General features: G+C 40.9%; 1 protein-coding gene across 2 annotated transcripts in view; it reads right to left on the reverse strand.

Moving 5' to 3' along the window:
• fat1a (FAT atypical cadherin 1a) overlaps positions 1–14,847 on the reverse strand; it is a gene marked incomplete at its 5' end in the record, with an annotated part of 90,013 nt that overhangs the window by 42,198 nt on the left and 32,968 nt on the right. For both annotated transcript variants that reach the window (XM_079999222.1, XM_079999221.1), the window contains 4 exons: positions 4,297–4,436; positions 5,287–5,503; positions 6,518–6,847; positions 14,270–14,331. In XM_079999222.1, the coding sequence (XP_079855348.1) occupies positions 4,297–4,436; positions 5,287–5,503; positions 6,518–6,847; positions 14,270–14,331 (749 nt within the window). The remainder of the gene's footprint in view (positions 1–4,296; positions 4,437–5,286; positions 5,504–6,517; positions 6,848–14,269; positions 14,332–14,847) is intronic.

The following is a 14,847-nucleotide window of genomic DNA, read 5'->3' on the forward strand; positions in this document are numbered from 1 at the left end:
CTTTTTAATGATAATTGTCTGTATAAAAATTGCACAAATCTTCACCGTGACAAATCCCATATATATGGAAATGTACTTGGCAGAATAAACTGATTCTGGTGTGTGTATTTTAACAAATATTTTTTCTAATTTATATTTCTAATTGTCGTAATCCACATTGAGATTACAGCACGAGATTACTCCTCCATTGGCTACTTGTATTTTATGCATATTTGTATTTGTTATATTAACAGTCTTAGATGGACAGGGAAGCGTGCATTTTGTTGTTTTATTACATTGTTGTTTTTGTTGCGGTTACCTTGTATCCTCTTAGGCTATTGCATAATCCAGATTGCCCCAACAGGTCCGGAGTGAAGTGGATAGAACGTTATGCATCTTTCTTCCATCTAAACAAAGCCTTTCCAAACCCTCCGTTCTGTGTTAACCAACACCTTGCGTGTGTTGTATCAGACACACCGGACGCTCGGGAGCTTTTCATTTCAGGAAGCCCTCCCCCGCCCCCGCCCCCGCCAGGTGGCAGGTTCTGGGCGCCAGCAGGACGTTGGCACCGAGCGCTGCTACATGTTCCCAAAAGCAGGATTAACATGGCCGCCACTCACAGAGGTCCAGTGTTCGGCTTGTTTGTGCCGTATTCCAGCCCAAAACAGAACAATCGTAATCCAGTGCATGCCTGGCCCCCGAAATATGTAGAGCTTTTTGAAAAAAGTATTGGAGATGGAGAGAATGAGAAAGGGCTTGGGGGAGAGCGAGGGAGAACAAAGGGAGAAAGAAAAAAAGTAAAAAGCATACATTCCAAAGACGGAAGAAAATAGGCCAGGCCGTCTGGCGGAGCACGCTCCATATGACTTTGATTTGAGGAACAGATAAGTCAAAGTTTGTGCTTCCACGAGGTGCTCTGCATGGGCTTAATGGAGTAAATCTAATCCTCTGTGCACCTATTACCCAGAAAATATGCAGTGTTTGATTGAAAGGACAAAACAAAACACAACACAACAAACAAGCAGACAGAAGGGAAAAAAAAAAGTTTCTCAAGTTTACTTACAAGTGAAACTATCTCTCATGCTACCTTTGGATCATTGAGTGCCACTAATTTGGTTAGAAGGAAAAAAATCTAGGAGCTCAAAATCACAAAATTAATATTTATGGCTTGGCTTTGAGGTAAAGGTTCTTGGTTTTTCCAAGAATATATATATTTTTAAGCTTGAAGCAAGTTATGATGCTTTCTTTTAAGTAACTGACTGTGAGTTACTCAAATGCCCGACTGATTATTATCAATAATGATAATGATAATTATTATCATTATGATTAGTAGTATTAAAAGTAGTATAGGGCCAATAATAATAATACATTTTGAATAACAAATAATAAATTAATAATAACAATTAGCCTAGAAACACAAAGGAGTCAACCTTCCATCGACAGCGGCGGAATCCCAGTAACCTTGAGCAGATGATAAGGTGCAATCATGGGCCAAATGGAAAGCAGAGGGTGATTTGTGAAAACCAGATGTTGGAGACCAAGACAATAGTGTCGTTGTTAACCGCCGTTATCTCTAATGGGCAAATCAGACGCACGGCTGGAAAATTACATCCCAGAATGCATCACGGCCAAATGGACTCCAGGTTTCTGAACGCACACCTCTTCAAATGGAGCGCTGCAATAATGAGCAATAACTCTCATATACCGTACACTGGGCAGCTCTATCTGTCTGATGAAAAAATAAATCAATCAATGATGTAGGAATCACAGTAACCTACCGTGAAATGCAAGTAAATAAACTGACCCGCTCTGGCCAACGTGTTCTAAACAAGCAGAACCCCGCCTTATTCAAACACAATTTGGCTTTCACACGGTTTTGGAAAATGCACTCTCGGCGGCACTGAGTAATGCATAGAACAACAGAGTCAAAACGAGTTGGTTAAATTACATACCTAACCAGAACTGAAATCCAGAATGGTTTCAGTTGGCGTCGCTGCGTTAGCTTCTAGTAAAGCTGTACTACAGGTAAGTTAGACCGGTGGGGACGTATAAAGTCACCAATCTGCGCCCATCCCTCAGGTCCTACTGAGTCATAACCGACAGTGAAAGACTGACTTTCACTGCATATATGTATGAAAGTATGTATATGTATGGGACGAATAAACCTCTTGACTTACCGAACCGGAATTTTAATAAAGTTCATAATGCCGCGTTTGATCCGCACGCAGAGGAGAGTGAGGGCTACACAGATTAGCGGGGGTGGCCTGCGATGGGGACCCAACAGTAGCCTTCACCATAATGAAGAGCGACGTGCGGAGGAAGAATGTGCCTTTGAATGCTTGTTGACGCCGCGGCTAACTAACTACATTATCCCGTCTCTTTTCTTCCGGACACAAGTTCATGTTGTCAAAGAATGCAGACACAGAAGAAGAAAAAACTGAGGATGCGGATATTTATATACCTTTTTGACCGGGCTAACCTTTGAGCGTCATTAATTTTGACTGGAAATGTCAGCGCGGCGCAGTGCTGTTCAGGGGCTTTTTTGGAGGAGTATTTCTGTTGGCAGGACTGCTGGGAAGACATTTTAATTCAGGGGCGGAAGAGAAGGGTAATTGTGGCATTGACAATAGGTACTCAGAGAGCGCTTGGCAGGTTCTTAGATGAAGCTGAAGGTGCGACGTGTCCGTAGATAAGCTACACAGGAGCAGTGAGAGCGGTGCTTCAGCGCGGGCCCGGCAACCAGATGATGAAAGGACTCATTCATAGGGAGCGACAACAAATAGATTCCTTTCCAGCGACACTTTCTCTGATGCCGCCCTTTGAGGGACAAGGGACAAAACGTTTTGAATACTGGCATCCCTTTTAGGACCCAGACGACCGTCCGTTACAGATAGGGAGCATCGGAGCGGCTGCATTATGAGTTCAAAATCCTGCTGACAAGCCATGACAACCTCAACAAAACGTAAAAGCCTCAAAGCTCTGCCCACCGCGGTTCATCTGTGGCCATTAGCTGGGGCGCCATGTGAGAAAGGAGTACGATTGTTGTTCCATTGTAAATGGGTGGACTCGACACCTTCAATTTTGAGTGAAATTTTCTCTTTGGTCAGTTGAAGAATGCCTAAACTATCCAATGATAAAAGCCATGTCAAGCTCCCGTCTTGCACTAAAACAATGTTGTACGGCTTATAGCCCCTCTGTGTCATCACTATACTACCGTGCGCTGAGGAATGATTGTGAATCCAGTGAAAAGGTCCCTAAACTATTCCAAGACGAGGAATAATGATTGAAAATAATTTTCCGCTCTGTGAAATGCATTGTGCTTGTTTGCTTTTTTAATTGTTTCTATTGTACTGCCTCCCATTATTCGAAAGCACTTTGAGTTGCATGCTGTGTATGAAAGGTGCGACACAAAGTAAGGTTATTATTATTGTTATTATCACTCTTTGAGACCTCCCATTTATAACAGACCCATGCACTTTGTATCTGCTAAAGCATGACAAAATGGAAAGGATTCCCGGGTTCATAAAGGGGGAATAGAGGGTGGAGGGGGCCAAAGGAATGCATGGTTAAAAAAGGCCTCTAGCTAGACGGCACCATTCGACATTCTAGGCCTCCTTCAAGAATGAGACAATGGAAGATTTATGGAGCTCCCCGCCAAAGAAAGAAAAAATAAAAAAAAACATTCAGCTGCAGCGAGACAACAGACACCAGGGTTTGACCGTCCGTTTGAAGTCTGCTTTCAAAAAAAAAACACAAATTACACTCCGACAAACTTCATTCGGCGATATGCAAATCAAATTAAAATCACAGGAATGTGCTATTGTGTGTTTTACAGTTTGCTGGACATGTTAAGTAAGAGTGAATTAGTTGTAATTATCTTCATTAATTCAAGTTCATTCAGCGACAGGCAGACCGGCACCGGGACAATTGATAGAAACTTGTAATACTTCAATATGTGTCTTAGTTAGGAATTTGTTTTGTATTTTTATTTATATTTTCATACATTTGTTTATGATTATATATATATATATATATATTATAGATTATGGATATAGATAAGTACAGTATATATTTATATATACTAATCTAAAATATTTACTGAAGCTAATTTGCGAATGTCAATCATGCAAACGAGCTTGAAGCAAGACGATAGCTGATGTGGACTTAGTAATAAATCCTAATTCAACAGGGCTAGATTCTGTATGTCCTGCCGCCTGCGCGTTGATTATTCCTCGCTCCATGTATTTGGCATGAGAACAACCAGACTGTGACAAGTCCCTCATCGGCTCACAAGCGTTTCATTAGCCTTTCAATTACCTGGGTGCTGACAGTCCGTGTCCCGTCGGTGGCTTCCACTGTCAGGTTGTAATTTGATTTCTGCTCGGCGTCCAGGGGCCGGGCGACAATAAGCGTTCCGCTGGCCTTGCCCACGTCAAAGCGGCTGTCGTAATTGCCACCTGTGGAGAATATATATATATTTTTTGCAAGCGATGAAGACGGGTATGACCTTAGTGACACATCATCACCTGATTAAGTGCAGGGGGAACTGTAATACTAACACTGAATAAACTGGGGTGAGGAGTCTAAGAACATCAACTTCCTGTTTCTACTGCTCTGCTAATAATGATGTAACATAGACATTGATGGTTATAATGTTACTTAGTTTATATATAAATATATATATATATAGGACATTAAGGGGTGTAAGTAAAATCTGGTGTGGCACATAAATCTAGTGGTACAGCACAATCACAACTCACAGACACCTAATACAATACAAGCCTTTAGGAGAACTCAGCAGCTACCTTCTGCTGTACAGTTGTGGTCACAAGCCATCTGAAGGATGTAAAACATCTCAGAATCCTCTATGTCGTCTTGCAAAAATCCAAGCAAAGCGAACATTCCAGAGTGGGAAGAAGAAGAAAAAAAGAGAAAAAAAAAACAACAAAAGAGAAGAGAGGAGAAACAGAAGACAGAGGCAGGAGAAAAGAGAATAAAAAGATGTGTTAGTCCGAACTCGTTAGGCTGGAGGAAACGGAGGGGTACAGGAGATGGTGGGAGGAGAAGGAAGAAAGCTTTTATTCGGGAAGGAAGAGCCCATACAGTGAGGGAAGAAGAAGAAGTCATGCTGCGGGTTTTTGGTTGGAAAACAGTCATAAGAATTAGCGTCGAGATTTGTGTTCCGCATCAGTGCCGCGAGGAATTAATACATCCTACTTTGAAAGCATTAGTAGAAGAAGAGCTCAACAACTGGTGTCTTTACCATCAATGCATGTGTAGGAACGCAAAATAAACCCAAATAAATACCTGTGATTTCGAACCACACGGGGACATCGGACGACTCGGTGGCGATGACCCCGACCATGTGGGCCACGGGGTCGCTCTCCATCACTGAGAAGGAAAACGGCGGCTCCTCGAAGGCCAGGGCCGCAGCGTCGGCCGACACCTCCGGTTTGGGAATCCACTCGATGTGCAGGCGACAGGTGGAGGATTTCTGAGGACGCCCGTTATCCACAGCCTTGATCTGAGGGGGGGGGGGGGGGGGGGTAACGTGAAAGGACAACATGCAATTAATCTGGATTAATTATTTGAATCGTTTGACAGCCCTAGCCTCTTCCTTCTAAGTTATTTTTACTCCAGTATAATCATACAAGAGATCTGTATACACTGGATGATAATATTATTACAATCAAAGTCTATGCGTAGCTCTCACATCATTATCAGCATTTGCAAATCGTCCAGAGTGCATGATCAACACATTATTGATCAGGTTTATTTATTTTTGTTAATTTTTAGGTTTATTGTTATATTGCCAAATCCGTCCGTCCGTCTATCTATCCATCTCTCTTTGTATCTATCTAATGTATTAGTTTATTTACTTAAACTGTAGAGGGTACCAGGGCAGGCTTTTATATCTAATTCCATCGGTTTAATACGTATATTTGATCATATTTACTATGAATTTTAAATCAAACTTCCGTCTGGGTGCCATGCCATGCCAACACATGTATGGTGAAGAAAGAGAGAGCTCAAATTTGCACTTGTGGTGGTAGCCGACGGGAGAAATACAGTTTCCTGAGTTTCCTTTGAACGCAGCACTTCCTGCTTTGGAGCGCTGGAGAGCAAGGCATTTGGCCCAAGAAGCAATTGCGATCTGCTCTGCGGCAGCAGGAAACGGAGCAAGTCAAATACGTCCCCGGCATTAATCAGGCCTGGTTTTAATTTGACTACCGGTTTATATTTGATGAAATATGGTGTCTCTTTATCCATCTGTCTGTCTGTCTGTCTATCTATCTATCTATCTATCTATCTATCTATCTATCTATCTATCTATCTATCTATCTATCTATCTATCTATCTATCTATCTATCTATCTATCTATCTATCTATCTATCTATCTATCTATCTATCTATCTATCTATCTAACTAACTAACTAACTAACTAACACATAGCAAACTGAGAGAATTATCTATGTCCAAAAACCCAAATAAATAACAGACTTTCATCAGCGAACAGAGCGCTGGGTTTGATTCTCACCGTCAGGATGTCGTACTCTCCGGCGGAGGAGAATTTCTTGGAGGACACCAGGCCGGTCTTGGGTTCGATGAAGAACTTCCCGTGGTCGTCCCCTTCCTCGATGCTGTAGGAGATCTCAGCGTTGGGCCCCTGGTCCCGGTCCGAGGCCAGGACCCGGTACACGGGGTCCCTCCTGAGCACGCGCTCCCTTTCGAGCCTCTCCCGCTCGGGCAGCTTGATCTTGTAGATCTTCTCCAGGAACAGAGGCCGGTTGTCATTCTCGTCCAGCACCTTGACGATGACGCGCACGCTGGCGGATTTGGCCGGGACGCCGTGGTCGGTGATGGTGATCTGGGGACGAGAACGAAAACATTTCATTTTTCATCGTCATATAATTCATTCAACAATCATATTGTTTATTTTCCTGGTTCATTTTCTATTTGTAGGTTTATTTTATTGTTTATCATACAGCATATCAGGTTTATCATCATGCCACATTTTATATTGTTCATTGATTATTTTCAGGCTTATTTTTCTGGTTTATTGTAAATTGAAATATTTTTTATCTCCTAGTTATGTGTTAATCTTGTTGAATGCCTTTTTTTGTTGTTTTTTTTTAATTATTATTTTATAGCTTTTTTTTTTGTTTATTTCATTTTATTGTTAATTGTTTAGGTTTATATTGCCAATGAAAATAGCAATTCAAGTCTGGAGGAATATTGCTGACATATCATTGCCTATGGTTGCCTATTTCAAATCATCAGCTACCTGTTAAAACCAGGTTGAGCCTAAAAGAATTCCAGAAGTGTATGAATCTACAATCAGAACATACAATAGTTTTCAAGCCTGTTTGTCAAAATGCGTGCATGTGTATGTGCGCACTTGTGTGCGTGTGTGTGTGTGTGTGTGTAGAAGCATGAAAAGCATTCTCCACTCTGAGCCACTGCCATTTAAAATCAAATGATTTTAATTAGATTATTTTTGTGTGACAATGGAGTAAACAGCTTTAGAAAAAGTAAAAGAAGGATAATGCTTCCGAACGTGGATCAAGACAGCTGTGTCTGAATTTCACAATAACATGTCTACAGCTTTGAGCCATCAAAAAATAATTATTCTAACATTCCGGATTATATTTCCACTGAAAAAAAAATTCAGATAACAAAAAAGGCAGGTTTTTTTTCTTTAGGATCACAGTTTTTGCAAACTTTAGCAACTCTGCCACCACCATATTCCATGTTGGGCGATCCTCATTATGACTCGGAGGGAGCAGTGTTTTTAATTCTTGGTGGCTTGGTAAGTGCCAGTGCCAACTTGGGCGCTGTTTTAACGCTCCGATGTGTCCAATCATTCGAGTGCACAGTTGAGAGAACTTAATGAAAACCAAAGGGCCATAGGCTGACCTAAACAAACAGTTTTTTTTTTCCGGGTCCTTGGTCTCACAGGGGATGGACAACTATCACCAGGATTCAGAGATGTCAGCAATTCAAGTTTTAAGCTCAGAAAAATACGTGTCCTCCAGAACAAGTGTCGCGCAGCCATTTTACAACCATCTGCTCTGTGCTTAGAGGAAACACTTAGAGGAGGTGATGGCCAGTCACACACCATTTCGTGCCATAGTTTCAATTACTAACATAATGTGCTTTTTTTCCATCAAAGTGTTTGCAGCTGCCCATGCTTTTTGCATGAGCAGAATTAATTAAATGGTGTGACAAGAAAAACCTGTGAAAGGCAGAGCGAGAGAGAGAGAGAGAGAGAGAGAGAGAGAGAGAGAGAGATAGAGATAGAGAGAGAGAGAAAGAGATAGAAAGAGATAGAGAGAGAGAGAAAGAGATTTTTTTTAAATCTCCACTTATCTGTTTACATATTTTATGAACAGATAACTCAAAAGCTGTCTATTTTTTAGGTGTGGTTGTTTTATGTGTATAGATACTTCTAACAGCAATGGTTAAAAATGTAAATTTAGAATTAAGGCTACCTTCACTCATTTGTATATATATATATTTTTTTGACTGCAACATTTACATTTTTCCATTACAATTTCACGTAATATTTTTATTTTCTGTTTTCCATTGGTTTTAGAAATGTATCCATGTTTTTCGATGAAACCCTTTGAATTGAATTGAATTGCACCTCTAGCAGTAATATATCATTAATATTTTGTACCATAATGTCTGACGTTTATTTCAAGTGTTAAAAGCAGGTGAGGCTCCTGTTAATCTACACAAGATGCTCAGAGAGACTATTAAACTGGAATGAAAGGGCCAGATGAGTAGGGGTGTTTATTAGAAAAATAAACCTGTAAAGCGCAAATCCCTTGGCTGCACTTAGCGGTGTGTGGAGTAGTTTCCAAACCTGTTTGTCCATGTGCATGCATGCGTGTGTGCGCGTGTGTGTGTGTGTGCGTGTGTGTGTGTGTGCCTGTGTGTGTGTGTGCGTGTGTGTGTGTGCACGTGTGCGTGTGTGTGTGTGTGTGTGTGTGTGTAGGAGCATGAAAAGCATTCTCCACCCTGAGCGACTGCCATTTAAAATCTAATTATTTTAATTTGATTATTTTTCTGTAACAATGGAGTAAACAGCTTGAGAAAAAGTAAAAGAAGAATAATGCTCTTGGCAAGCGTTCAAAACAAAACTTTTGAAATTCTAATTTTTTCAATGAATGAATGAATGCTGAATATTAACATTTTGGGGGACAGGAACAGTACAACCCCGTTGTTCTTTTCCATTCCAGGCTTCTCGGCAGTTCCAGAACATGTCCCGACATCTTCTCTCCGTGTTGTCTCCCCCTCCTCCTCCTCCCCCACTCCTCCCCCTCCAGACACAGGGATCACACTCTGCTGCTAGAGCCGACACCAAGACCACCGTCTGACAGTGGGCTGCAGTTTACTCAGCTCAGCCCAAACCAACACACACACACACACACACACACACACACACACACACACACACAGACACACACACACACACACACACTAGCAACCCCTTCCCCCATTCCATCCCACCACCAAAAAAAAAAATCAAAAAATCCCTTACCCTCCTCCTTCTGGCATCTGGTGCAAACAATGCTGACAGGGCACCTCCCCCAGCCCCCACCCTCACCCCTCCACCTCCCTAATTGTTCCACATCTTTCTTTTCTTTCTCTTCAACAGGTTGGTGCAAAATTTCCATCTCCAGCTGAAAATCTCAACTTCATTCCACACACACACACGCACACACACACACATCTCTGAGCGTGTGTCTATGGTTTGTGTGTGAGGCGGCACAGGGTCACGGTATCAGGCAGGGCTGTTCAACTGGCGACCTGGGGGCCCATATGCGGCCTTCCTATAAATGTACTATGTACTGGCCTTTTAAATTTAATGAAATTTGAAGGTTACCACCGAACCAAATGCGTTATGTCATCGTGAAAAATACATAAGTACTACAAAATATATAATACAATAATCAAATATTAAAAGTTTATTGTTCATTTCATACAAACAATAAACCTATCGTAACATGATTGTTAAGTGTTATTATAACAATTATGTCATCATTATTATTGTTATTACATATATCGATATGCTACTTTGCATATTTCTCATTTCATGTTATAGACATACTGTTTATTATTAATCTACATTACTCTTTTTCCTACTCTTGTTACTCTATTACTTAAATAACTACTTTTATTTTATTGAGTTGCTTCTTACTTCTTTTTATTTCATGTTTTATATATAAGTATATATATATATATATATTTATTTATTTATTAAAACGTTCCCCCATGGGGATAAATTAACTTACTTATATTATTTTACTATTTTGTGCTTTTATATTTTTGGAAGCTGATAAAGATATTTTAAAGTAAAATTGTTGTTGTTTTTTTAACCATAAAATTGCAAATAAAACAAAGAGTGTTGCTGAATCCAAACTCTGTTCCCCAGCAGAACTGACCAGTTGACCCGGCCCACCTCCCCCCTCTCCCGGAAGATCTGGCTCCATAAAGGGCTTCCTGCTTCACTCCCAATAAACACTTCCAAAGTTGCCATGGTGACGTGGGGCTTCTTTAGCCACATTCTAGAGACAAAAGGTGGAGGTACACTTAAAAAGAAGTAGACATTTTTGTTCAGAACAAGATCAGAACTAAGTGACGCTGTGATCTGGGTTCTTGCGGGGTTCTTGGCGCAAGCCACAGAGGCAAACTTTGTCTTTCGCCTTCCTCTTGTTCTGAGACCCCCGCCTTGTCGTGATTGGTCCAAATGCCGCCGCGTCATGGCAGGGGACAAACTTCAACCTCCCTTTTGGGGTCATTCAATCATCCTCCGTTTCCCGGGGCAAAAAAGCTTGTATTTTTCCGGAGCCGCAAAATTTGAAGCATGTTTTATGGATACCGTGTCTCGTCAAATACAAACCGGTACTCAAATAAGAACCGGTACACAAGAGTAAATCTGAGTCTGTGTTTTTTTTTTTTCTCCTCCAGCGCTGCGCCGTGCACCGCACGTGCCCCATGAGGTTCCTGTGCTGGTTTGACTGTGTTTTTATTTTAGATCTATTGTTTTCGTTAGTTTCTTATTGTATGACACAAACATTTTTAAACCAAGGGATACAGTGGATCCTGTAATGGAGAGTGATCCCGGGGTCCACCGTGCGTCCCGTGTCTCTGACCAAAATAATAATGTAAGCTTATTTGAGATATATTTATTTTGAGGTGCACCGCACCCGGACGACAGTTGAGGTAAATATGGGTACTTTCAATAAATTACGTTGAGCTTGATTTCACAATTTTTCAGAGATTGAGAGTTGTTATTGAGTTCTTATTGAGTATTCTGGTGACAGTGTTCTGGGACGTGTTCTCTGTTGCTTCTAACGTCTTTTGAAGTGTATCTCCACCGTAAGACCAAAGGTAACTGAAATGAACCTGGTTCTCTGTTCATTGAAAAATGCAGATTAATAAATTATAAATAAAATAAATCCACTGATAGCAATGTTTACCCTAGAATATTTTCAGGCCTGGTGGTACGCACCGAAAAATTCCCAAACAGACGAGGTGCGCAGGATGGCATATTGGCGCGGTTGGCCAATTTACATTTGTGTTCAAATATTTGTTCGCTTTGGTACATTCAAGACTTGAGTGTGTGTGTGTTGACAAAGTGATCACGAGAGGATGACTTAATAAGCTGCATTTATTGTTATTGCATAAAAATAAGCTGTTTAACCAATGACCTTTGCAAAACATGAGCACACCATGAACACAGTGTGCATGGTTCATTGCTGCACTTTGTCTTCCTTGGCTTGGAGAACATTTTCACCATGGCATCAGGATATGGAAATTTTGCCACAGGAGTCCCGGCTATTGAAATCCTCATGTAGGCCCCCAAGCGCTCTCATTGCAGACTGTTCCTGAGGTTTTTTTTCCACCTACTAAAAGTTAAGATTTGTTTTTATTTAGTAAATGTATAAATTCAAGGAAGGATTGCTATCAAAAGCAATAATGAGTTGCGTGAGTTGTAGCCCGGTGCCCTGTTCATGGTGGAAAAATCACGTTCACAGTCGTTTAAATGACTGATTAGAGAAACGGCGGTCACGTGACGTCACCGTGGTATTGAACTCATGACCGTCATCACCGCAAATAAAAGTAAATATCCCTATGAAATAAATAAACGAGGCAATACATATATGAATAAATGTAAATATAAATATATAAATGAGTAAATATACGTCCCGTACGGAGGTTAGGTTCTTTTGTCACTTTCATTGCGGGGAGGGGTTTTGTGAGACCCTCAGAATCTTATGCAAAGTTGTCATTTTCAAGCACGCAAAGTGAGAAACTCCTGCAGCGCACTTGTGGCGGCGGTGCACATCCGCAACGGGCATTCGCACACTCTTATTTGGAAATATTTATTTTATTTTGAACGTTTTGAATAAGCTTTTTTGGAAAACAGTAACGTTTTTAGAACGTTTTGAATAGGCCATTTCAAACAAAGAACAATTTTTGATGTTACTGTTGACCTGGGGAACACAGAGACAGTCGGCCGTTTAGCCGGCACATTTTGACATCCCTAGCTTGTACAAGTGTTAGCATATATGCACTGTAAATTCCAATAAAATGCCATAATATATATATTTTTTTCAGGGGACATTGCTGTTATTATTGGCGTGAAACAAGTTTGCCCTTTTTGGGCGTGCTGGGGTTCTCTTTAGCCTGGCACCCGCAAGGAATGTACAATTATAGTGGAAACACATACGTACATTAATAAATGTACCTTTATTCACGTAAAGCAGAAAGCCATATACTATATACAGTATACCTCAACTTTTATACTATAACATAATATACGTTATACTATATACTAAATATACTACCGTTACTTACCTACTTTAGCATAACTGCCATCTGCCCACATTGGATTAGATTAATAAAATGTTAAATTTTGTTATTTTATGTCACTTTTGCTTTTGGTTATTTTATCAGACATTATAACCAATAGTATTAAATATAAGGGGAAACGGTGAACAAATTAGTGAAAATATTTTAATTGCTGAAACTGGTTAAAGACCTTATGGTAAGCAAAGTGTTTAAAAGCAGCTTATAAATACCTGTGCCGTCTGAGGGAATTTCATTAACATGAGAAGAATTGCCAGCGTTCATTAACTCATCTCAGGCAAACCATTACAAAAGAACCAAGTCATGTTTTTTTCCCCAAAGCGTGAGGTTGGAACGTGCCACAGGTCTACATGAATAATTCCACAGACATAACAAAGTGCAGAGGATGTGGGAGGAGGAAACATGGCCTGGCCTTGGGAACACTCCGAGCCACCGCTAAAGCGCCTCCAGCCCCGGTCACTTTAAAAAATTACAGCGTTATTAAGTAAAGAGGTCCAATTGCTTGTTTTTTGGGTTTTTTTTTTTTTTTTGTCTGGAGGCGACACGATTCACAAAGGAGAGGTCCATTTTTTTCTTTCTCAACCCCATTCCACAAAGTTAATGGTTAAGTGATCGTGAGGGAGAAGGAGAACAGTAATGGCAATAGTACTTCCTGTAAATCCACATATTAGTCTTCCCTTATGTCCCTGATCATTTACTCTCTGTCTCAGAATCCAATTATTGCAGTACATTGTAAAAAATTTTACTATAAAATGCCGGAGAACTCTTCCGCCAGACACATCAGCATTAATCATCATCCAATGAACTTTAAATTGTTTTATGATAATTAAAAGGCATCCAATCTGCTAGCACTTCAGTCCCTGACTTGCAATTAAAATGGATGAATCAACGCTTGGCTGTGGTAGTTGCAGAGCAGGGGAAAAAGGGAGGGAGAGGTATCAGGGGAGGACGGAGCCAAGCTCAATTAAATTCCACATGTTTAGGCATCGGCCCCTCGGTTGATAGCGGCTTCCTGTCCTGGCTTGCTCCGTCCATGAGACGGAACAGTGGGAAAGAACAAAGGAACAGTCACCAGGATCTGCCCTAACCCTCCCTCCTTCCTACCTCCTCCGGAAATCAGGAAATCAGGAAATCAGGAAAAATAAATACAACGAGACTTAGACTTAGACTCTAGAACCGAGTCAATGTTGGCCAAAGTGTTGAAGCCAAAATTGAAAGAGGGGGGGATGAGGTTGGAACCCCAGAGCTTGACCTTGAGGGCTTTGAAAATAGCATGTTTCTAATTCCCTTTTCGCCAAACAGAGTCGCTGGTCCTGGCAGACAAGAATGCATACGCTCCTCGTCTTCCCTCGTCTCCTCCTGTTTTTATTACGGAGTGGTGGTAGGCCAGACAAAATAAAGTACTTACCTCAAGAATGTGCTCGTCCTGTTGCTCTCTGTCCAATTTCCTTGAAGTAGTTGTCACCAGACCTACGGAAAGCAGAATAGAATAACATGAATCTTGAAACAGCAATGAACATCGTTTATTTTGATTTTTGTTATACATTAATCTGCTTGTGTGATCAAAACAACGCACTTATAAGACTATGAACTATAATGGCGGACCTCGTGAAAAGCATTGCTGGACTCAATTTATTACCAGCACATGACCTGCTCTGTTTATCCAGCTTAAAATGGGGCCTGGACAGACACCTTTCAAGAAACTTGGAGACTTTCAGAAAAACTAGAAATTCCTTATTTGTCAACTTAAAAAAATAAAACAACCCTCTTCTGGGTTACATAATGTAAGCCTGGTGCCATGGTAGTTACTTGTGAAAAACCTTTGCGAGTTGACAGATGGCCTGTGAGAGTGTAAAGATGGCCAACCTGCATCCCTGCGGGCTTACTCCATGTTTGATCAACCCACTGGCACAGAAAGTCCAGTGCGAGGGAGCTCAGCCTTGTAGCCTCTATGTGAAATATCACTGCAATATGCCAAAACAGGCA

Source organism: Zeus faber (genome assembly GCF_960531495.2).
Source record: "Zeus faber genome assembly, chromosome: 4".
In the NCBI taxonomy this organism is placed as follows: domain Eukaryota; kingdom Metazoa; phylum Chordata; class Actinopteri; order Zeiformes; family Zeidae; genus Zeus; species Zeus faber.